The 25,915-nt window shown below is 40.3% G+C and overlaps 1 protein-coding gene across 5 annotated transcripts in view; it reads left to right on the forward strand.

The window, feature by feature from the left end:
• LOC111148019 (catenin alpha 2) overlaps nucleotides 1-25,915 on the forward strand; it is a 1,008,661-nt gene that overhangs the window by 583,282 nt on the left and 399,464 nt on the right. Inside the window, exon 8 of one of the 5 annotated variants that reach the window (XM_022504359.1) lies at nucleotides 23,984-24,001. The exons of the other annotated variants lie outside the window; for them this stretch is intronic. Within the exon in view, the coding sequence (XP_022360067.1) occupies nucleotides 23,984-24,001 (18 nt within the window). The remainder of the gene's footprint in view (nucleotides 1-23,983; nucleotides 24,002-25,915) is intronic. 5 annotated transcript variants of the gene reach the window in all.

The raw sequence follows: 25,915 nt of genomic DNA on the forward strand, positions 1-25,915 counted from the left end.
TCGGCACCCAATTTTATTCTGTCCCTCGTTCAGAAGCACTGCAACTTCCCCAGCTTGAGAGATACCAATCCATACAGAGAAAGGAATCTCCAGTGAACACCATGAGACTGTGTAATGAAAACCTGGGAACACTCAAAAGGATCCTGTTGAAGCAAGTAGATGAACTACCCACCCCATTACATTCTGAAAAAACCCAACCAAACCAAAGCCAATTTTCTGCAGGTGCTACAGTTTCCCTGGGAGTTCCCTAAGATCTTCAAATCCAGTTGGCTCTTTCTTATGTTACTAAATGGTTGTTTATTTCTGAATGCTTCGAAGGCTAAGAAAAAAAGGAAATGTCAGGTAGCAAAACCTGTCTTGGGTCCTGCATCAATTCACCTGGTAAAGTCCACATTACTAGGTGACATTTAGGAGTCATTAAAAACAATAATTTTTTTTCTCTTTCTGGTCGAAAATAGCCAACGTTCACCAAAAAAATCACCCCCACATTTTTAAAGTGCTACTCTGTTAACAAACATAGAGATAAAATGCCAAAATTATAAATGACTGCAGTTTTATCCTTTTAATTTTCAGTCAGAAGAAGTTTATTTAGTCCACATCATTGCTTACATTTCATAAGATTTTGTTTATAGAATAATCGGATTTAAACTTTCTTGAATCATTTCCTTTGGGCACCTTCAGCATGTTGCTTGGGTCATTATAATACTTAAAATATCCCATTGTCCATTACAGTAATTTATCTACACCTCTCTATCCTCTTCTGTCTTGGGAGCTCTTGAAGATAAGAGACTAAGACTTACTCTTTTTTTGACCCTCTTAATATCTATGACAGAAACCTGTATATTAAAACTATTCAATAAATATTTGCTAGATGACTAAACTCTGAGGAGGAAATTAAGATGATGATTTAAATGCCCATTTGGCTATATTCCTGATTCTTCGTGCCTTTACTTTTCTGTTTAGCAGGACCCCTGTCCCCCTGGTTTGTAAGGTGCGAGCTAGAATCCTTGCTTTGTAAAGCTCTGTTCTTTGGAAATCAAAGTTCTTGGCTCAGCCTCTTGGGTTGTTCTGTCTTTTATAGGCACTATAAATTTGATCACCATCAAGGGCTGTTAAACAACATACAGTGATAAAAATAGTTCCCTTTGCTGACATTAGGTGTTTTCTAAAACAGCTCGATAAATTCTGGTCAACAGAAACTCTTTGTGATTTCAGAAGTCAGAAAGTGAACTGTTGACACATATCTGGGCAGATAGAAAATAAATTGCTCTGCAGTTGCTCAGAAATATGTCCTGGGTGCTTTTTATTATGACTAGTGGTTGACTTTGCCTTCATTCTATGATATTTTAATAGAACTTATGCAAGCTCCGGAGGTTACAAGAGGCCTTGTAGGAGGCAACTTGTTTGCAAAGTGATGTATCTGCAGGAGGCATAATTGGTAGGGTGGGTGGGGAAGGTAAGTTGGTAACTTTTGCAAAGAAGAGACTTGATTTTAAGTTTTATTTATCAGGTTCTTGGGAGAAGGATGGTGATACTGGTGACTCTAAAGAAGCCTGGTCTTCAAATAAGACCTGGAAGCAAGAGCTTCTGGCATATTTCACCAAATTGGAAATGAAAAGGCCCGTTTCCCTCTGTGTCTATCCAGGCACATAAACTTGAGCAAGTTACACAGCTATTCTCGGGCCATTTTCTCTCCTTGAAAAGAAAAAGGTTTGTGCAAGATCCTTAAGATCACTCCCACCTCTAAAAGTCACTCTAGACACCTTGATTTGTGTTCAAGCACTGCTATTCCTCTTGACCTCCCTGCTTTTCTAGCTCGGTTTCCTGTTCATTCTAAAGAGTATGTACAGATCACTTTATACCCGCCTGACAGCTCTTTAACTAACTTGTGAATCCTTTAGGTAGAGTCCATTCCGTGCTCTTTCTCCTCACATGACCCCACCTTCCTTACCTCCTAGGCCCTGGGAAAAGTTTAAGTCTCTGTGTTCACCTCTCAGATGCTGTTTTGCACTTGCTTGGTTTTAATTTGCATATTGCACATTTCCCAACCTCTTTTCTTGGTAACCTTCCTCAACTAATATCTCTTCTCTCAAAATCTGATGCATTGAACATCTCTTTCAAGACCCTATGTAAGAGGGGCGCCTGGGTGGCTCAGTTGGTTAAGCATCTGACTCTTGGTTTTAGCTCAGGTCATGGTCTCAGGGTTCTGGAATTGAGCCCCACATCAGGCTCCCTGCTCAGCTCTGGAGTCTGCTTCTTGCCCACTGCCCCTCCCCGCTCCCCTCATGGACATGCATGTGCTCTCTCTGTCTCTCTCTCTCAAATAAATAAATAAAATCTTTAAAAAAAAAAAAAAACCTACATAAGGGTGATACATTCCAAAAGCATCACTGTAGATTGAACTTCATAAAAAACTTCACTGATAATCAAGAGCTGTAGGATTCTAGTCTTTCCTGCTCTAGTGGCAAGGGTATGAGCCACCTTGAGCCTCTCTTTTCTACTTTGGTATAATGCTTGCTTGTTATTTTGTTAAGTTTTTTTGTTTTTTGTTTTTTTGTGTTTTTGTTTTGTTTTGTTTTGTTTTAAGATTTTGAGAGAGAGAGAGAGAGAGAGAGAGAATGAGAGCCAGCACTAGAGAGCACATGAGCGGCAGGGAGTGGCAGAGGGAGGGAGAAGCAGACTCCCCGCTGAGCAGGGAGCCAGATGGGGGACTCAGTCCTAGCACCCTGGGATCATGACCTCAGCTGAAGGCAGATGCTTAACCCACTGAGCCACCCAGGTGTCCCCTGCATAATGCTTGTTGATAGGGTGGGGGTTGAAATACATCATAGAATATACTTGCAAACGTCTTTCTGAGAAAATAGAGAATATAAATCCATGAAGCAGGCCCGGGATAAGATTGCATAGAGAGTTGAAGGCGGAGGTCAGTAGGACAGGTGGTGCATTATTTCCTTTTTTAAGTAATTTGTGGGCCAAACCAAACATGCTTGGCAGTTGAATTCAAACACCAGGCCGCTGGTATGCAGGCTCTGAATTAGGTGGCCTTTGTGGTGACTTTCAATTCTAAGAGTGGATCTTTGAATATCTGTTCAACTCTGACTGTGTCTCTGCTAGAACGTATTATTGTATGTGTGCTATTATGTTTCTTTGTAAGTTTTTTCTTGAACTGCTTCATCTGTCTTGACTCTTGACTCATATATATTATGGGCATGCATTATTCATTTTATAAGCCCTGATAACACCTACCACATGCTTCTGCCCACATGGATTCTCAGTGAAAATTTGCATTGAAGATGGCTAAGTTAAGAGTTGAGAAGACTGTGGAAAAATAAGGAGAGAATGGAGAAAAAAAAGTATTTGAAACAGAGTAAGAAGCCACTGTAAGAAAGAATCCAAGCTATGGGGTAGTGAGATCCTGGGACCTACACCGATCTGGCCCTTTGACTCCACTATACGGTCCAGATCTCCAGAGTTGAGCAAGTGATCACTATACCCCATTTTCCCCAAAATGGGGAGCCAGGGTGATAGGCCCTGGGACTGTAATGGCTGGGTATTTTATTGTGCATGGGAAATGTTTTTGTGTATTCTAATTGTGTTAGAAAAGTACTGATTTCCCATTTACAGAAATAATAAGGTTTTCTAATTAAATTTTAAAACATATTAATTAAATCATAAGATGTAGTCTACGGATTTAGCAAAAGTCAATGATGGTGTTATACAAATTACTGGGTTTGGGGAAATCCCTTTGTTTTTCAAAGGAAGAAATTGACTTGGCAAAGGTCACAGCAGGAGGAATGTTCCCAGGAGCTTTAAACTCCTGCTTCTGCCGACTTTTTAATACGTTTGTGTCAGCAGTAATACTGCTTTATTAAATGGAGCTGTTTCCTTGTGGATAGGGGATAGATATATTAAGTTCAGCAAGCATTCTAATCACAGCGAGCCGGTGTGGCCCCGCTATCTGTGGCTGGTTACCAGCCACTCTCCCTTTATTAATAGGCTCCCTTTGGCAACGGATGGAATACAGTGTTTCCAGAAACCCACTAAAAGGCACAGCCTATTGTTGTCATCTTCTGTGTCTAGGGAGATTCTTCTCAGGAATGCATGTGTGGGCTCTATCTAGCCAGCACCACTCCCTCGCACACTCTGTATGTTAAATCTTGCACCCAAGTCCATTTGCTTCTGGATGTTCTAATGACTCCTCTAGGCTGCTCTTCATCTCCCCGCAAGTTGGAACAGCTATGGCATATCCAAAATCCTTAGAAACTAAGAGAACAGAGCAAGAAATAGTGACTCTTTCCCAGAAAGCCTTCAGGGTCCTTCAAGGAACTCCTTAGAACTTTGTTTTTGGTATATTGTTACTCCATCTACCAGAAACTCCTACTTCTTGATAGAAACTGGCTACCTGTTCAAGTATCCATTTAATTTTCACATGAGGAAATGACTCATTTAGGTCATCCCTAGAAAGTGGCCATGCAGCCTCCGACTTGAACAAGTTCAATAAAGCTGGTCACCCAGATCCTGAGGAAGGAAGTCCATCTCTGGGGAGCTCAAAATGGTATAAGCATGCTCCTCTGTTAAGCAGAAACTTAAAATTTTGCTGCAGCCAGATGTAGGACAGATTGGTACATCACTGTGGGCATTCTACAAGTTGAACAACACCAACTGCAGGAAGCCAATGTCTGAATTAATAACACCATTGGTTGGTCTCTCCTGGACACTTAGTAGAAGAGATTTGTCTAGAATGTTCAGTTTGTTCAAGAAGCGTTCTATCAACAATCATTTTATTGAGACTTTTTGTGCCAAGGATGACCTCACTTAAATAAACCTATGAATATGACCCTGTATTTCCTCTTTAGTTAAAATAAGCATATCATATTTAGAGGCATTTATGCATTCTGGAAAGTTCTGAGGAGTCATATGTTCCGGTAAGAGGGCATTTTATTCATCACTGCAGCCTTGTCTTGACTCTACGCATCTACTTCCTTCTTACATAAATGTTCTACCTCTTCTGAAATAGATGGTTATAACTGGAAAAAAAAAACCCCACCAAATATATGTATATGTAAAATACATAAAGACACACCCATATGCATGTGCACATGCACACACACACAATAATTTGGAGTCATTGTCCAAATTGTCGTGCCTAAAGCTATCCTGTATTAGCTACATTATTGTCAGCAAGTCATTAACTAATTTTTAAAGTGAGAATAATCATGAAACCTACCTCAGAGCATCACCATGGGGAGCCAATTTTGTGATGATATAAGTGATGAAAGGACTTTTTAAATTATAAAGGACCTTGCAAATGTTAATGATTGCCTTCTTGCTAAAGGAGGGGACAGAGAGAAAAAGAGGGCCATTCATCACATTCTGAGGCCTGCATGTAACCACCTGATGAATGCAGTGCCTGAGAAGGCTGAGAGGTAGATCTTCAGAGAGGAGTTCCAATGAATATATGATCCATCTCCACCAGCTGCCAGTGAAACATCCCCAGATTTGAATGTACAAGAGAACCCAGTGTGAAGCCCATGTCTACCCTAACCTGACCAGCCAGTTTCTGGACAGTGAGATATTGTGCAACTTGGTCCTAAATGGATCAAATGTAGAGCTGTCTTTTCCTCTAGCATTCATTCTGTTAGGTGTGTTACAACTCTGCCTTTGGCATTCGGTCAAGGATAAGCAATTATTGAACAAGGAAACCAGAGGTTTTTGTCTGTAAATACAGAGATTATTATGGTGAAGTCCATATTCTGACAATTGTCAATGCAGTCAATTAAATTGCAACTTGGATTTTAAATTTTATTTGCATCAGAAGACAAGAGTAGTATCTACTGTGAGTAATTCTATCCATGGTTAAATTCAACATTCCCACATGCAGTTGTAGAGGTTGTACACTGCACAAAGTTAGACTGCATCGTGCACACCATACACATCAGGTATTTATATATATTTTTTGTGACAATTTTTCTAAAGTGGCTTTTTCTAATAGTCCAGCATTTTACAATATGTTTCTAATAGATGGAAATAAATTAAGGTGTTGAATGGGATAGCTAAAAGAATACATTTATCTTATTTAAAAGAGTTTTATTTCTCTTCATGTGAGCCTTGGGTGTGAGCTCTTTCTACCTTGAGCAAAATGATAGTCCATCCTTTTAGACTAAAGGAAGCAAAACTCATTGTAAAAATTTTCCTAGGAGAATCTTCAGGTTATTTCTGCACATCAGAAGGTTTATTCAGAAGCTATTATTATTACATTATTATCCCACATTATTATAGAGACTTCCAGTAGTTAAAATTCTTCCTAGCCTTCCAATCCTCTGACAGAGCCAATATTCACATCTTGGCACCCTCCTAAGCCCATCCTCTTAATGATCACACTAAGCTATTTTGCAAAGATGTTGCAATTAATAATAACAAAACAACTATCTGAAGGATTGGTGGGCCTCTGTTAATGTGACAATGAGAGAAAATGATGGAAGGTCAGCTGTCAGTGTGTACTTTGTAGAAATTGTTCATAGAACCATGGCACTGTCTCTCACAGACTGTTCTATCCAAAGATTATCTCCTTTAGTGGTGTCTAGAGCTCTGTCTCTGCATGGAGGCTCTAGAATGGATTGGTTGATGTTGTTAGGTCTTTCCTAGTCCTGTGGTTCCTGGTTAGATCTTTGCACAAAGTAGAAGCTTCATCTGTTAATGAAGAACTTTACTTCTTTGGTTGGTTGTTTTGTTTTGTTTACAGGACAGCATTTTAGACATTTTATTTTTTTTTAAAGATTTTATTTATTTATTTGACAGAGAGAGACCCAGCGAGAGAAGGGACACAAGTATGGGGAGTGGGAGAGGAAGAAGCAAAATGCCTGCTGAGCAGGGAGCCTGATGCAGGGCTCGATCCCAGGATTCTGGAATCATGACCTGAGTTGAAGGCAGACACTTAACGACTGAGCCACCCAGGCGCCCCAGCATTTTAGGCATTTTAAAGTCATAGCTATGACCTCCCTTACATCTGCCAATGGAATACGTCAAGGAAACCAAGAGGTTGGGAAATTATTCCGAGATTCTCAGAGCATGGGAGGCAGTAAGTTAAGTGTGAAGGGCAGCAGTAAGCAGAGCCAGCCACATCACAATTGATAAGCTCCATTTCGTCTGTGTAGTGAGAATCCTAGTGGTTGAGAAAGAAGTTTCCATTGAACAGGTGACGAAATTGAGCATTTAAAGACATAGTTCTCCTTTTTGAGTTGCACCTTCTCCTGATACCCATCCAAGCATCCCTTCCAAAATGTTGAGGTGACACTCGTTACCTTATGGCCTGGTGCAGGTGCTGGGGACCAACTGTTGAAGAACAGACACTATCTCTACTCTTGTGGTTCTAACCGGTGGCCTACCCACACACCTGGTAGCACCACAGCTGCAGTCAGACTGTGTACCATTCTGAACATTTGCAGTTTGCTTTCCAAAGCTTGTTGGAATAGCTTGACTTTATGGTAATTGTTCAAAGCGGGATGCACTATTTGCCTCTCCATTCACACATAAATGCAGTTCTCCTCCAATGACACATGCACCTGTGGCATTAGCAGAAAATGTAGACGTCCATTTGCTCAGATTATTTGTGTATGTGCTCCAAGTGTCAGTTCAGGTTTTGCTGGTCAAACACGCCTTGTAATGGGCTTTGGTAATTTAACTCCTAGGAGCGGTGTGGTTACAGAACCCCATAAAAGTTTATTGACTCCTAGGTTGTAGGTTAGAATGTACCTCAGAAATTAGCTTCACCCAGTTTAATGACTTCATTACAGAGCAGTTTACGCGCTCTCAAGCACTTCCTAATATATTTTTTAACACCAGTTTGTAGCTATCATGAGCTATTTCTGTGTAGTAGGAGAGGCAGATTGGCTTGTTTAAATGGCCAAGATTAAAAAAAAAAAAGTCCCTGAAATGGGTTTCCCCTGTAGTGTCCAGGTGGTTGGGGACCTTTGCTGGTATCTGGTTAGAGATAATAATTTGAATACTGTAGCAGCTAACTCCAGTGCTATAAAGAGATCAGTGTATTAGTCTTTGCTTTTTCTAAGGGTGAATAAATAATGATTGCTCATAGCCATTTGGAAATTATATTTATGGTTTACATAAAACCAAAGGCAATAGATGTTGATGAATATTTATAGCCATTTATTAGTATGTATCTATCATCAAATGAGTTCGGTTTTTCTCCCTATGCCTAAATAGGGTGTTTTAGAAAGATTATTAACCCTTTTATGGTTCCCTAAGACATATTATTATAGATAACTAATGAACCATACATAATATGGTGACATCTACTAAACTAACTGCTTACTATTCGGTTAATGCGTTGGAGTCCTCAACATTTTAAAAGGTCATTTAAAAATAGGATTTATAATTTTTCTTTCAATTATAAATAAATGGTAATTTTTGAAAAATATGTAAGAATGTGTATCTATGAATAGGAAGATACAGTGATAATGGTACTCTCCAAGGAATAGGAGTATGAATGATTTAATTTTTTAATATTTTTTTCTAGGTTTAGAATATGTAGAAAGACAGAGATATCCTGTTCCTCAATACCTATCTCCACTATTTTACACTAAGTTTACAGTAAATTTTGAGAATATTTCCATTTTTTATTCTTCCTAAATATACATTGTATTGGCTGAAATGTGTTCTGTAGATAAACCACTAATCAGTTCCTTACTCCTGGGCATATAGTAGCCAGGCTTTCATTGATAATAATAATGTTTGTGTTATAATATATACAACTTAGTGTATATATTTTCCATACAAATTTTGAAGTGTTTCCTAAGGATCATCTCTTAAAAATGGAATTGCTGGGTGGAAGCCTGTCTCTGGTGCTTCTATCAATCCTCACTCTCTGAGGATTGCCTGTGTGTCTGTTCTGTGTCAGCTCCTAAGACCTACGGTGTGGTCCTTCCAGTCTCTCTCCACCTTTTCTTCCAACCATCTACACACACTCATCGCATGTCCCATTGCCTTGGACTGCTTCATTCTTTGTGAGGAACGCCTCTGGATGGATTAACAGGTAGAGTTAGCAGTGTCTTAATCAATAGAAATAGCAGTGTCATACCTGCTCTCTTTTTGACTAGTTTATATGTTATTCCTATGAGTTATCAACATGCCATCCGCTCAAACCTTCAAAAGATTGATTCTTAAGAACTAAAAATCAGGACCATCTACAAAATTTCAAATCCCAACAAAAAGACTGCCTATTCTGTCCACAACAACAATATTGACACAAGTTTAAAAAAAAAAAAAAAAAGAAAGAAACATAATAGTAGCTAACAAAAACTCCACTGTGCCAGACTTGCATTCTCTAACATAACCCCCAGAAAAGAAGTTTCCTTAGAAATTGATTTCAGGGGGCACCTGGGTGGCTCAGTGGGTTAAGCCTCTGCCTTTGGCTCAGGTCATGGTCTCAGGGTCCTGGCAGAGAGCCCTGCATCGGGCTCTCTGCCTACTTGTGATCTCTCTCTCTCTCTGTCAAATAAATAAATTCTAAAAATCTTAAAAAAAAAAAAGAAAAGAAAAAGAAGAAACTGATTTCAGAACACCTTTGACTGGGGGTGGCGTGGGGGTGCATAATTGCTTAATTGGGTTCTTGGTCCCAGTAGGATGTCCTTATTGATTTTCATTTGTTTTCTATTTCACTTGATGTGGTAGGGCTGTGGCAGGAAGAATTAAAAAACTATAAATCCAAAGACTGCTATTATTTTGTTAAAACTATTTTGTGCGTGAAAAAAAACTGAGAACTGGAAAGGTTGGGAGACTTCTGTGTGGTGAATTTCACAGGAAGGATTGAGCCTAAAGTTTAGTCTTTGATATGATATGCTACTCACTAGTCACAGGAGACTAGATGTAAATGTATAATTTAAATTAAATGGAATTTAAAATTCAGTTCTTCAGTCACTGTAGCTACAGCATAAGTGTTTGATAAGTAGATATGGCTAACAGCTACTATATTGTTAAAGAAACTGTTACATGAATGTTGTAGAACTTTTCTGTTATCCCAGAAAATTCTATCAAATGTACTGAACAGCTCTACTTTTTAACCTCCAGTCTAATGCTGGTTCCACTGTTCCACCGCATTCTCTATTGAAACATCTTTCACAGGCACAGAATGCATTCTAGAGTAACACTGCTTATTTGTAACTTTGTGTGCAGACCTTTTAAAAGCGATTCATTATTGCATTCCAGAGCTATCCCTAGGTTTATTAAAGCATATTGTAATGCCACTATATTTAAATTATCCACACTGGATGCATAATTACCACCTTAGGTCTTTTAATATACACGTCTCTTAATTTTGCATTTTTCTTAAACATATCAATTTGCACTTAACCATAAATAATAGCGTGCTTAGCTCATACATATCAATGAGAATCCCTTTTAGAAGTGAAAGATTGCTTGCTTAATACCAAGGAGTATTTTGGAGAACGTCAAATCCCTTGACAGATGCTTGTTGCTACAAGGATTTATTTTCTTCTGCTCATAGCTAAAATAGCATCAGTTGCATTTCGCTATTTGACGATATTGGAGGAGAAGGTTATAGCAAAATGATTTACAAATAGTAATTGCATTTCCCGGCTTACCTATTTCCATAAATGAGTCCAAAAATTTAATCTGGATTTGGATATCAGCCCCAACAATATATTTGTATCTTTACCAATCTCACAAGAAGGTGTTTGCCTTTGTTCCTGGTAAAAATGTATCAGAAGTTGTTTCATGTCCGGAGATTCACATCTTTTTCCATTTGATTTTGACTTTATGCATTGGCAAAGGAGACATTTATCTAGAAGTTGTGATTTCAGTGCCTTAAATGTCCATCAGTGTCCTCGTTATTGGTTGATGCCTGGAATTCCATTGTTAAGAGTTGATTTCTTTAACTTCTCTTCCTATTAAAATGAAAATATCTCTAGGGTAGGGTAATATTATTAGTTGGAGATGAGAGTTCAGCTAGGACATGAAGAATATGTGCTGGTTTTCTAAGAGGAAATTGGGAAGAGAGGACAAATTGGGATGAGAGCATTTGCTGTGGAAGAAAAACATGTGCAAAGACATAGTGCTATCTTTTTTAACATGGAGCTCAAGGTGTGTAAAGCACAGCATTGAAAATGAAGTTAAAGACGTAACCAAAACCCAAATTAAGGAGGTCTTGGTGGCATTTAGAAGGCTTTTGAACTTTATAAATGGAAAGGGCTTTGAAAGAGTTTCTGGCAGGAGAATACCATGAAAGCTTTGTATGTGTGAGAGGTTGCTCAGGCAACAATATGAAGGATAGATGGGGGAAGAGGGGTTTTGGAAGAAGGAATACCAGTTAGGCATTTGTGGGTGACACTAAAGCAAGGGAATTCAACTGTCAGGACAAAGGTGGTGGCAGGAGCACTGGGAATGGAAAAGTGCCCAGGATTCAAGAGACATTTAGAAATTACCCCGCCTTCCCTCCTTCACCTATTTCCATATAAAGGACTCAGAGTCCAGTCCCTGAGAGCTTTTCCAAACCTAAGAAGCGACACAGAGCACCCCGTTTGCTTCCGCCACTAAGACTGGCTGCGGCTCCACCTCCCTTAGAACAGCCCAGTCGTCTGCATCCTCATGTACCTCCAGAGCTTGTCTCGTCTCCTCAGCTAATGCATGAGCTTCTAAAGAAGCCAGAGGAGACTTTGTGTACCTTCCTGTATCATCCTCTATGGACACAAATAACAACTGGGATGAGAGGAGGCTGAGAGGGTGTTTCCCAAGTCTGCCAAATCATTTGGGAGCTCTTGAGAAGCAAAGATTCCGGTCCCTGCTACGAAACTTCAGACTAAGCAGCTTTAGGATGGGAATCCAGATGTCCGGGGTTTTTTTTTGTTTGTTTGTTTTTTTACTTACAGCAAATTCTGATAGCCAGCTAGGTGTATTCAATGATGGGCAGGGCTTCTAATTTGGACTGGGATCTTGTTTGACTCTCTGGTCTTAATCAAGGCTCTGAATTTGCATGGTCTCAAATTTGCCCATTTGAGGAATTACAGGGGATGGTACTGAGATTGCTTCAGTCATGGGATTTGCCTAGATGAGGCCGCTTCCTGCATCGTAACTAATTCCTCATCCTAGGAGTAGAGTATGTATTACTTTTCCCTGAATGTATTGCCTTGCAGTCCCTCATACTAATGTTTCCCATCACTCCTCCTGGAGGGGTCCTCTTGCCTGGGGATTCTCCCTGTGAGGGGGATGGGTGGGCACAGAATCAGAGAGAACCTAATGGCTGATGCTGTCACCCACAAACGAGCGTGGTTGACAGTCCTGTGTAGGCGAGCGTGGTTGAGAGTCGTATGTGGAACACAGATGGTGGTAGGTGGCTAAGGGTGTGTGGGGGGGGCTCTCTTCAGAAGCCCGTGGGCCCCTGTCAGCTGTGCCCTGCATCTTGCCAGCTTTTCGCCTACAAATCTTCCTTGGTTCTTGAGCCACACCTCAGGTGTGCTGCAAGCTTGGTAATTTGTGACACATTTTGCTGTGCCTTCTTCTTCACTGGGGAGCTCGTAGGAATTTTCCTATGCTAGCTTGACAGCCAGCTTCTCACTGAACCACTATGGATAAAGAATAATTGATACCCAGCATTTAAAATATATATATATATATATATATATATATTTTTTTTTTTCTTTTCTGTTTTACTTTCCTGGCTGTACTTCATGGGAAGAAATTGCTTATGGATCCATTAGTGCTGAACTGGTCTGCAAAGTGAATCAAGGGGTAAGCCACTTTTCCAGAATGAGAGACCCAGAGGCCAAACTTCCCGATGAGTGCCTGGGTCCTGCCACCTGCTCCCAGCACAGAGCATCATCCTAATCCCCTCTGGATGTCCTGTCTCGTGAGTGGCAGCCCTCACCTGGGATTCTGCAAGCAGGTTAAGCTGTAATGCCTTGAGGCATCCGTAATATGTAAGGATTAACTTCTTTCTTATGAATCTTAGAATGTCATTACTTTAGGTACCCTCCTAGAGACTTAAAAAAGTCACTCAAATTTTATGTGTTCTAAGGGTCAAGGAGGAACCGCCTGAGAAAGACCAGTGTCCAGCTTCTGGTGTCATGGAGGACCACCGCCTTCAGTCATTATTTCCTGAGGGTTATCTTCATGCCCTCTTTCACACTTATGGGCTGGTCCTCCTGGCACCATCCTCTCCCTTCTTCTTTCTCCTTTTTCCCCAAATTCTCACTGCACTCACAAAACCTTCCCACGAGTTCTCAGAGGACATGCAGTATGGGGAGGGGAAGACCTTTCATAAGTATGTTAAACTCTATCAACCGCAGTCATAGTCAAAGGTAAATAGAGCAGGGGGGGAGTAGAAAGAGGGACAGAAAACGGAGAGACGGGACTGAGAAAAGTGGCAGATAAATCTGGCTTATGCTGACAGGGAACAAAATTCCCAACCCTAGTACATGATACGCCTCCTAACCAAAAACCTAACTGGATTTTGTCTGGCACCACTCTCCTGCTGGAGGCAACGGCTGGGACCTGAGGCTATAATGAAGAGGCAGACAGGCCCTCAGGGAGCTTGCAGTCAAGTGAGTCAAGTGGGGAAACAGATTGAATCAAATTGCCACCCAAGTGCCTAATTACAAATTACAGTGTGTGCTCAATGAGGGAATTGGGCTGGCCTGGGGAATCTGGAAAAGCTTCACTGGGGAAGGTACATTTGAGGAGAGCACTGAGGGATGAGGAGGTATGCACTAGGCAACGAGGGCCAGGAGGGACACCAAAGTGTTCCCAGGGGAGGGAACAGAAGGCTGTGTAAGTGGATTTTTCAGTGAGAGTCCGAGTGGAGTAGGAGGGAGGGCAAGATTGCTTCATCCAGCGTTTTCTTTTGTGGCCAGGAGGAATTTACCAAAGTGGGCTGCCTCAGGACTTCCTCCGAAAGCCAGGTAGATGTGGAATTACTTGTGCTTTGAAGTGGCTGCAGTCCACTCTGTAAAACAGGCAACAGGCCAGGCTCTGTGCAGAAGCTGGTGGCCTGCAGCGCTCAGCTCTTGCTTTTCTGGAAACGTGTACCATACCGAGAGTTGGAGTGGCAGCTGCTGCCCTGAAGATTGTGCCCATAGCCAAGGCATAGTTTTACTCATAGTCTTGAACTGCAAATGCAAGCACAGACTGGCACAGTTTTAAAAGCAAAATTAGCACCCGATAATGGCAAGTGGTGTACAGGTGTAGAAAGCTATCTGTCAGTTCTAGAGAGATCTCTGCTTCCTTTGGCAGTGTTTTTAAATTGGCAAAAGTGTTCTGCCTCTATTTTTAATTTCATTTGATATCCCCACGCCATATCTGTTCTACAGATGACAAAACCATCTTACAGAAAGATTAAATGACTTAACCAAGTTCACACACCGTATTCCTTCCTGTCCCCCTCATTGTTTCTTACTCGGTAATCCTCTCGTCAGGATCCAGTTCTTCTATTTAAAGAAATACGGCAAGAAAATTGAAATCAGAATATCTGGAAAGGCAAACCTAGGACAAGTCTTGGTCTAATTTCTTACATGTACTCTACCACCTCAGCTCCTATACAGTGAAAATTTATATTCTCAAGAATAATCCCACACTGTCCTATAAATCATTGAAGGAAGATTTAATTTAGTTCAGTCCCATTAAGTGTATTTTATTGTACTCTGAATCATTGGTATGGGATACATATGACAACTTTAGGAGGCTAGACTATCACAATAAAAAGAAAAATCCATTTTTTAGCTTTTTTGTATAAACTAGTGACCACTCTACTAGTCTAGTGCCAGAAAGTAATTAACACACCCACAAACAGTCTGGAAGTTGGAAAGGCTGAGGACTCCTTGACTAGCCTGCAGCCCTCTGTTGAAACTTATGACTTTTCTAGAACATGTCTAAGTAGCCACGTAGATACAAGTGAGAGATCTATGTATTTCCACGCAGCCGTGAGAGAAGTCGCTGTCTTCTAAAAACAGCATGCGAGTTTTTATGACTGTAATGTATGATCAAGGCTTAGAGTGTATCATCTTGTTTGCTGTTAGAACTTGAATTTTTATATGAAAAGCCTATCTGAATTTTAATTTCATCACTACTCCTACAATTTAGTTATTTCTCGAGGAAGTGTGAGTATTGTTCTGTATCATTCATACAAATAAATGGGTATGTTTCCATCCTACCCAAGCCCGGCAGATTTATCTTCAAATTTCTTTTTTTTCAACATCAGAAATGAGTTTATGTATAAGAATTGTACAATCTGACTCTCGAACGGACCTTCTACTTTTCACTAAAAACTCTGAGGACTCGGTCATCATGCAGCGTCGCCCGTATGGGTAGTTCCTGCCACCCGTTCTTCTAAATATCCATTTATTTTACGGAAGGTATTATACTTACTGTGCTTAATTACAATGCTCTTTATAAATTATCAACTTAAAATCAGGATTCCCCTGAAATTTCCTTAGAGTGCTATGAGCTTCATCTGAGTCACACCTGCCAGCAACCAAGGCAGCTTTATGCAACTTAGAAAGAGCTCCCACCTACGAAATCTGGAGTTGTAAACAATAGGCTGGAACTGGGGCCATAAGGCAGAGGTTGTAAAGCTGACTATAAGCAGGTCAAATCCAGCTGTGATTATTTGGCTAACATATTTTTCATTTAAATATGGAGGTGCATTATTTCAGAGAAATAATATCAGCGTTTTGCCGCACACAAAAAATATCAGCGTTTTGCCACACACAAACCTTCTCTATTGTTCACTTGGCCCTTTGCATTCATTGGTGCTTCCTGCCAGCCCCTATAAGCAACCAAGTTGGTGCTACTTTTTTTTCCCCCCTCACTCCAAACTACATTAAATCCTCTGGTGGTTTTGTTTTTGTTTTTTAAAATTTCTTTCCAACAATCTGTAAATTAAAACCATCTAGGGAGTAGAAACGGGAAGGCTTAGAGATTTCTTCCAGTACCAGAAGCCTTTCCTGCCATTGATAGAGTGCAGAGCTTAACGACCTCTCTTATTCAAGCAAGGAGGGGATCACCTTATATATAATGGACTATGGACTTAAAACATGTAGACTAGCTGGTTCAAACCCAAACCAGTGTCTTAGTGAAGAAATTGTTTGGACAGTATTTGATTGTAGTTGAGCTAATGTCTTCATGGAGCTCTTAATGGTTTGCTCTGGCTTGTGTAATAGTCTTTTCAGATCACTGTTTCTGAGTCTAAAATGAATTAGCATACCAGAGGTCATACTTTCATTTTCTTGGGTAGTAAACTTTTTAACTCAGATAATTCCAGTCTTGGACAACTTTACATAGCCTATCAGATAAATGGGGTGGAGGCTTCTGAGAGGAGCTTCTTTTTTTTTTTTTTTTCCCTTTAAGATTTTATTTATTCGACACAGAGAGAGTATGCACACACAAGCAAGGAGAGCAGCAGATGGAGAGAGAGAGAAGCGAGCTCCCTGCTGAGCAGGAAACCCAATGTGGAGCTTCATCCCAGGACCCTGGGATCATGACCTGAGCCAAAGGCAGAGGCTTAACTGACTGAGGCACCCAGGTGCCCCTTCAGAGAGGAGCTTCTTAAGAAAATTAAAAAAAAAAAAGAAAATTACAGAGTGGATATTTACATAACAGTTACTTCAGCTTACCCAAGGATCTAATAATTAGATGTTAGCTACCCCGGTATTTTTAGATGATTATTTTATGAGATTTTGGCAGTTTGAGAATTAGAGTGAGTGGGTAAGTGGAAGGCAAAAAAAAAAAAAAAAAAAAAAAAAGGCATTTGGAAGCTCCTGCCGAGAAAAGTACTCTTTGAAAATATAAAATCCCCTCCCCTACAAATGTGAGATGCCCTTTTAATAGACATGGACTAATTGTCTATCAGTGGAATGGCAGAGATTTCAAATGATGGGAAGATATAAGTCTAAGGAAAGCAAGAAAGGGAGCCTCTCTCTCTATTCCTTCTTTGTCCATGTAAAGTTGAGAAATATATTTGTAGAGTATATAATAAGGATGGATGGTGGTGGTATTGGTGGGGTATAGTATGTGTATGTCTACACTGAGATTGGGAAATATCCCCAGGCAGTTCAATTGACTCATGTAATGTAGTGATGAGAAGGGTCTTCCAAGCATAAATCATAAGACATTGGGCAAGTTTCTTTATCCTCAAGGTATCACTTTCCTTTTTCAAAAAATGAAGATATGAGGAAAAACTACCTCAGAGGGTTGTTTTGAGAGGTGCACAACATAGGTGTATAAACACTAAATATCTGGGAGAAAATCCCATATAAGGATTGGATTAACAGTTTAAAGCCTTGAAGGGTCTCATCTGGCAAGGTTTTATATCAGACTGATCTATAAGAGAGTCTTTTTGTGATGCTCTCTGCCTTGTAGATGGAAGGCTACCCCCTTTAGATCAGATTCTGCTGTAATATGAATCACAGAGGACCACTAGGGAAAAGACTGTTTGAAATAGCACTGGTTACATCTTATCAGAAAGTAGTATGTTGGTGTATAATTACTTATCATTACCGCAATACATCATTTTGAAAAGTATTTCCCAACTGCTTCTTTTCCCCCTTATAAATGTATTATTCATATCTATATAAATAACAGTTCACTGAATTCATTTAAAGAAATCCATTGATTCTAGTAAATTATTAGACACATGTAACTGTCACTCAGGCAATAATCTTGAAACACACCACTCAGGATTTCTGGAAACTAACTCGGGGGATGAAGGATGAACAAAAATACCCTTCCATCTGTTAGCCAAACCGACTGCACCAAATAATTTGGAACTTAATTACAGAGTTGGCTACATTTTCAAAATGTGATTTCCAAAGGCTATAAGTTTTATTTAAATCTCTCCATGTTTATTTCCTCCAAGGACCATCACTGTTGGTTGCAAATTGCAGTTTTTAAAACCACTGGCTGTTAAAGACCCAAGGGTTAGGAGTAAATCCAGGGTAAAGAGAGAGGTGGAAAAAACTGTGGTCTCTCTATTCTCCCCACCTTTTCTGTATTCCTTCTTCTGTCCTGGACTAGCTATGAACAAGTCCACATATGTTCATGTACAAACAGACTATCAGAATACAGGACATCCAGTTAAAGGTGAGGCATACTAAAAAATAATTTGTTCTATATCCAAAACTCACATTTAACTAGATGTTTTTATATTTATATTTACTCAACCTGGCAACCCAACCCACTAGACAACTATTTTGTTTGAGAAATAGTATCAGAGTTATTCTCTTTAAAGGCATAGATGCTTTTATTAGGAAGTCTTAAAGACCAAACTTTTCAGGATCTCTAGAAATGAATCTCTTTTGGTGAAACTCTGGGCCTCACTCAAAGGTGGTTTAGAAAGAGAGTTCAGTTGGAAAGACCTTTCTGTTGTGCCTAAGTTTACAACGTGATGGAAGCATCAACTCATTGCATTCACAAGCCTGGTAGATGGAAAGAGGGAGGGAGTAAGACTAAGACACAGAAACTGTTGCATTTTATTTTATTTCCTATTTTTCATTGTAATTATTAATAAATGTGAGCGGAAAGGGAAGAAGATGAACTTTCCAATTCATCTCTTTTGTTACTCATGCCAAAATTCGCTTGACTCCTCTCTTTCTCTCACATCCCCAATCCAACCCAACAATAAAGGTTGTCAATTCTACTTTCAAAACAGAACCAGCTTGTGCCCACTTCCTACAACATCTGCTGCTAACAACCTGGTCCAGGATGCCATCACTTCCCACCTGAATTTTTGTAACAGGCTCCAAACTTGGCTCTTCTCTGCTTCCACCATTGTCCTTTTCTGTTTAGTCCCACCAGGCATCATGACTGATCTTGTTGAAACCTAAATCTGAGATGTCACTTCAAAACTTTCAATGGCTTCCATTTCACTCAGGGAAAGTCCTAACAGTGGCCTGTAAGACCAGCCCCACACCCCTCCACTGTACCTCTCTGAGCTCTGTAATGCCCCCCCACCACTCTTTTCCTGCCACACTGGCCCCCTTGCTAGTCCTCCACTGTATCACACAGCCCTGCCAAGAAACTTTGTAATTGTGTGTCCTCTTGCACCAAGAGTCTGCATGGTTTGCTCCCTTGGCTCCTTCAAGGTTTCATTCAAATATCTTGTTCTCAGTAATTGCAACCTTTCTCCACCCCACTTTTCTTATTTATACTTTTCTTCATGGTATGAACCATTGCTTATCCTCCATCTTTTCCTTGTTTGTCTCTAATTGCATATTTTTCCCACTAGAATGTAAGCTCTGTGGGAATGCTAGATCTTGTGTTTTTCTTTTATTTATTTCTGCTATTGCCATATCCCAGTGCCTAATACCTGGCATGTGGAAAGTGTTCCATCAATATTTGTTGAGTGAACGAATGGACCATTAACAGTTTTTAACAAATTTGTTTTATGAATTAGATAACTATCTGCACATAACAGAATCATGGGAGAATGAGATGTGGCCTCTTATGTTGGCCAGGTCACATTCTGCAGAAAATCCAAGACATGGTGGCAGGAGATGGAAAGGGCCAAGACAGTAAGGGGACAGTTGGATAGGCAGGTCAATATGAGGACTTTGGATGTCTGAGGAAGCATTAGGCATTAGGCACACCTTGCAAATGACATCAAGGAATGTTGTTGCATGATTTCATGATTTCAGAAGTAGCCTTCCCTCTGAGGCTCCCAGGTTATCAGGGATCTGGGAAGGCATTAAGAGCATTAAAAGGCCAGCCTTCTCTGGGTTTATGGGGGTCCTTTCTGCACTGTGCTATAGTGACCAGTCTGTTGAGGATCTTCTCTTCTCCTCTGTGCTCCTCAATTTCCAGTTCCCAAGTCCCTTACAACATTGTCTCCAGGAAGATCCTCCTAAGAAACCAATCAAGCCATGTCCTAGTCCAGCTTTCAGTTTGACATTTGTAGAGACACCAGGATGGCTCAGTGAGTTAAGCATCTGCCTTCAGCTCAGGTCATGATCCCAGGGTCCTGGGGTTGAGTTTGGCATTGGGCTCTTTGCTTGGTGGGGAGCCTGCTTCCCCCTCTACCTGCCACTCCCCGTGCTCTCTTTCTCTCTCTCCCTCTGATAAATAAATAAATAAAATCATAAACAAACAAATAGACAAAGAAACAGACAAACAATGTAAGCAGGAAAAGTTAGGGGTCCCAAGAAAAGGAAAAAAGAAACAGAGCTGATATGACACCAAAGTCATTTTAGGCCCCCAGCTGTTTTTGGTGATCTCTGCCCCACCAGCTCTACTGTATCTTCTTGTGCACTTCCTGCAGAACTTTCTAGGAGGTATTACAATTACAAAGAAATGCAAAAACCCCAGTACTTAAGGATTTTAAGGGAACACAGGAAATGCAAAAGGAACAGTCTCTACCAGGCTAGGAAACAGCCTAACCGTATCAGAGACACTAAACCAATGGTGAAACTCCCAGTGCTGTTTCAAAAGTAAGGATTGACCTAACTCACATTCTTGAGTTGTTTTTGCAGGATTGAAACCATACCCCAGATGGTTAATAAAATTAAAACTAGCAGAAAATGTAAAAGCTTATTTTTTCAGCTGTTTCTCCCTAATCAGCTATCGTTTCTCTTCAGACCACACTAATAGATCCACTAGCTGTCTGCAGGAGTCTGGACTCAAGGTTAACTGGTACAGTTTCAGCCTAGGAACATGCAAGGCCTTGTTTCCTGATAGGAGAGAGAGCCCCGTGCCCCATCCAGGTTTCTACCAGCTCCCAGAACCCGCTCGTAACCCTTGCCCCTTGTCAGTTACCTCTGCTTGATTATAGTGTTGGTCTCTGTCCTAGAAGGAGCACAAGCTTCCTAATATACCTAGCGGGGCAGGGGTAGGCATGTTTTCTGTGACCACCTCAGCAACTTTATGCCCACCTTTACATGTGTTAATAAAGCTCTTCCATCTGAATATTCATCCCAAATCCTAAATAAAAAGAAATGACTCACTGCTGCTTGGGCAACCATGGCTTTGGACAGAGGAGGGTTTGGAAGTTAATTCCCCGTGATCTCCTTATTTGCTGTAAGGTTGCTTTGTGTGACAGCTCCACCTGGGGTAGTCTCTGTCTGGAACTCACCAAGGAGCCAACTCTCATTAGTTCAGTTACGTCTTTTTCCCTATCGGGCATAAAGTCTGCCTCACCCTGCTTCCCCATCTGTATTTCCCTTTGGTCCTGCCTGTAGGCCAGCCGCACTGAGCTTTGGCTCAGTTGGCATATTCTTTTTTGATTCTAAAGTGGTCTTTGTTGCCTGGAGATCTTCTCAGCTCTCAAAATTCATATATCACTTCCTTGGTGAATTTTTTTTTTTAAGTTTCTCCTGAACACATCTGTTCATTTTTTTACTTAGGGTCTCCCAGCCCCTTGCACATACCTGGGAGGGCATCTTTGTATCTCTTCCACAAAGTGTGGTATATAGAAGGTGTAATAAGTGCTTCTTCAAAGGATTATTTTGGAAACTTCAGAGAAATCTTTTCTTACTCCTCAACATGGAGTTCTCTCTAGCTACTGGCTTTGCTTTTCTTGGTCCTTCATAAGAACCTTCCCCCAGTCAGACCCTATGACCCTGTGTACAGATGTGTTGGTTGAACCTGTCCCAAAGCTGGAAGGAGCAAAAGGTTTTTCTAGTGGTAGCTCTTTTGTTTTTAATACCGAAAGGCAAGATAATCATTGACCTTCTGCTTGCTCTTAGAATTTGCCACATTGGTCAAAACACGTCGTTACATGTTGTCAGACTTGGAGAGAAAGCATCCTTCATTTTAATTCTTTGCATGATTAAAGTCATTCAATTACCATTCAGTTTAGTTAAGTGGCTTTTATGATATAATTTTAGTGAGGGGAAAAATGATCGTCATTAAAATGATGATTGAATGATTTTTTTTTTTAATTATTGCAATAGATAACAGGAGAGAGGCTTTGAGTTAAGTTTTGCAACAAAAAAATCCTGGTAGTCAATAAAATGTGTTATCAGTAATGAAAAAGGAGTTGTTGATATTGTTAATTAATAAGTGATGAATTTGTGTGGAACCTGACACCTTGTTTACTCCAGTAACACTACCCCGGGAAATTACAGGGAATATTTTTTTCTTTTAAGATTTTATTCATTCATTTTACAGACAGAGATCACAAGTAGGCAGAGAGATAGGCAGAGAGAGAGGAGAAAGCAGGCTCCCTGCCGAGCAGAGAGCCCGATGCAGGGCTCCATCCCAATCATGACCTGAGCCAAAGGCAGAGGCTTTAACTCACTGAGCCACCCAGGTGCCCCAATTACAGGGAATATTAGTTTGTCACTCTTTACAAAATTTTTCCTTGAGAGAACAAGAGATAGGGGGAGGGGTGGGGATGAATAAAAATGGTTATGCTTTTAAAGTAAAAATTTCAAACTGTAGTTTAGCACTCAAGCAAAACTAATTGGTTAAAGAAAATACATGGTCTACATTACTGCATGTTGTAGAAACATCAGAACTTATTTAATAGCATATATTTTTCTCTCTTTTTTTAAGTTAATAATTGATGCTTTAAGTTGTATGTCATAATATTTTCTTCCTTATGAATTTCATTAGGAGATTTCTTTTCCATTCCCATCAGTGACATCCTGTGGATTGCTAAATACTAACTTGGTAATACAGGGAAAAAATTGAGACAATTAATAATGGGGTTCTTTTTTAAAGAAAAGTGTTCTAAGTTTGTATATTTTTAATACAGCTTATTGGATTTTTTATTTTTCTGATCCAGGAAGAGATAGCCTAAAAACCAAGAAATGCCCAGTTATTTGACTTTAGGTTCTGACACCAATTCTCTGAACATGGTATCCTACATTCGGTTCAATTCTGGCAAAAGCTGAAAGTCCACTAGTTACAGACCAAGTCCTTCACAAGACTGCCGGCACTTCAGATACACACTGCAAATCTCAGGGTCATCTACACTTCGGACCAAATGACTACAAATTTATAAATTCCCACAACCCCCTCAGGTTCCATCATTTTCTAGAACTTACAGAATTCACTGAAAGTGCTCTACTTAAGATTACAGTTTTATGTTAAAGGATGCTTCTCAGGAACAACCAAATGGGAAAAAAAAAAAAAAAAAAAAAAACATCTAGGACAAAGTCTGTGGGTCATGAGGGTGTCTGGACACAGAGCTTCTACACCTTCTCATAGAATTTGGCACATCACTTTCCCAACACATCAATGTGTTCACCAGTCAGGAAGCTCTTGGTGTCCAGAGGTTTTACTGGGAATTTATTATATAGATATGATTTATTGAATCCTTGGCAATGTGATTAAACTTAATCTCCAGTCCCCCTTCCTTCCTTAGAGGTCAGGCTGGCCCAAAGTTCTAACCCATGCAATTTGTCTTTCTGATTGCCAACTACCATCCTGAAGCTACCTCAGAGCCCCACCAGGAGTGGCCTGCTAACATAATAAAGACACTCTTGTCACTCAGGAAATTCCAAGGGTTTCTGAAGTTCTTTGCCAGGAACCAGAGACAAAGACAACCAAGGACAATTTTCTTTTTTTAATTTTACCACAAACTACTTTTATAAAAATATTTTGGATTTGGCTTTTTGAGGAGTTATTAAATCAGTTCAAGTAATAGTTTTAAGGTATTTTCTCTGTGCCGATTACCTGTTTGGGGAGGCAGGAGAGTCAGGAAAGTGTAAATTATGTTTCCTGCCTAGAGGTTTATTTCGGGAGACCAGATGAGCGTGTGGACCACGGTAACATTGAGAGCCGCCCATGCCAACCAAGCACTTGCTATTTATGTTCTCAATGTATCTTCATAAACCGCCTCATGAAGTGGTCCAGAAAGATAAGTAAAATACACTATTAGATTCAAATGTAGGTCTGTGCAGTTCCAAAACTATACTTTTCTACTAGCCTATGTGGTAATATAGAATGGAATCAAGTTATATGGAGAGGTAGAGGGGAACTGGTATTCTTGGTACAAGTTCAGAAAAAGGAAGCTTGGTGGCAGTTGGGAGAATCTGGGAAGGTGCTGTGGAAAAGATTGGACTCTGAAACTTGAAGACTGTGTAGAAAATGGACCCTAAGAGGAGAAAAGAGGAGATCTTTCTGATGAGAAGAACAAAATGAGTACATGTGAGACAAAAATCAATATGAGGTATTCATGGATGGATTAAATTTCTTTCCTTGATTATCTCTGATTATAGGGAAGTCACTTTCCTTTGAGTGCCTCTGTTCCCTTCTGCGTCATGCTTTAATGGAAGAGTCCTCCTTGCCATAAGCCATCTCAGCTGTAAGATACCTTCACCTCAGCGCTCTCAGTTCTGCCTCTGTAAGACAGTCACTAGGAGAATGAAAACTTTTCTGCTGGCCCAAAAGTCTGCTTCCTTCAGGTTAAACCAATCCAATACTTGCCCACATTCTTCAGCCCACATGGTTCTGAGATCATGTGTCACTGAAATTGTCTTCCTGGGTTAGATGGTAGTTAATGAAGTTTGTTGTGGGGTGCCCGGCTGGCTCAATTGGTGGAGCACATGACTTGATCTTGGGGTTGTGAGTTTGAGCCCCATGTTTAATGTAGAGATTACTTAAAAAAAATAAAATCTTAAAAAAAAAACAAATAGTCTGTTGTGACATCAGAGAGACTGGGATTTGAAGTGCTCCCTGCCATTTACCAGGTGTGTAAGTGGAACTGCCTTAAACCTCAGTTTCCTCCTCTATAACTGTCTTGGACATAGTGAAAATTATGTGAAATAAGGCAGTGCCACAAATAGAGTAAGTATTCAATTTATATGATCTGTTATTAGAGCACTATATCCGTTAGCATTTTCTATAAAGAAACACTTAAATTTAATAATTTAAAATAAAAAAATTAATGGCTTATGATTCTGTGTGCTCACAATTTGGGTTGTACTCAGCTTGAAAGTTCTGGTGATCTTGGGTGGGATCCGTTATGTGTTTGCCATCTGTTAGTGGTTGAAAGTCTCATGTGTCTGGTAGTTGACTGGCTGCAGGCTGCAGTTCTGGCCATATGTTTGCATCATCCATCAGGTCACTTAGGCTAGTTCACATGGTGAGGTCCTCAGGGTCCCCAGGAGGAGCACAAAGACTTGTTCTATTGTACAAGCGTTTTCTAAGTATCCACTGGTGTCACATTCCACTGCTTTTCCATTGGCCAAAGAAAGTCCACAGTGATATGACACCGGATGTCACTGATGTAAGGAGAGGGATATGGCTAATCTTCTAATTTACCCCAGCCTATTTTTTTTTTTTTCTCCCTAAAAAAAGCATGTTGCCGGCAATAGTAAAAGATAGATTACTCTGTTGGAGACTGAATTTGCATTTATCTCCTTTCACATATGTGATTTTGTACTTCCCTGTGTGTATATATGTGCATATTGGGGATGTATGGTGTTTTTATGTGTATGAGAGAGAGAGAGATGAAGAGAAGAAGGAGATAGGGAATTGATGGGTGACTAAGATGGTTAACCCGGAGAAGAGATGACTAAGTCAAATAGCCTTGGTAGCCTCATTCCCACCTGGGCAAGAGGACCAGATAACAGCCTCTAGCTCAGGCAACCACCTCTAGAACACTCCATGTCCTGATGATGCAATGGAGATCAAGGGTATTAGAATTTTCCCCAAGAGTTCCACTTGCCTCTTCATGCTGCAAACATGTGTTGAGGACTCTCACTAGAGTAGTATCAGCTTGAGTGGAGTCCGGTGCTGGCACAGTTACTCTTTCTCCCCGTCACCATAGACAAGCCATTGTGCTGATAGAGGCTTCAGCTTTTCCATCTATTTCATGAGGGTGTTAGATTTTGTGATTTTAAAAGTATCTTCTAGCCAGGACCCCGGACCCTATACAACTCTACAGTACTAGTTATTATTATTATTTTTTTAATGTATACATCTTCTGTCCTGGATCTTCAGCTCTAAGCTT

Source organism: Enhydra lutris, unplaced genomic scaffold (assembly GCF_002288905.1).
Source record: "Enhydra lutris kenyoni isolate GAN:26980312 unplaced genomic scaffold, ASM228890v2 scaffoldscaffold18, whole genome shotgun sequence".
In the NCBI taxonomy this organism is placed as follows: domain Eukaryota; kingdom Metazoa; phylum Chordata; class Mammalia; order Carnivora; family Mustelidae; genus Enhydra; species Enhydra lutris.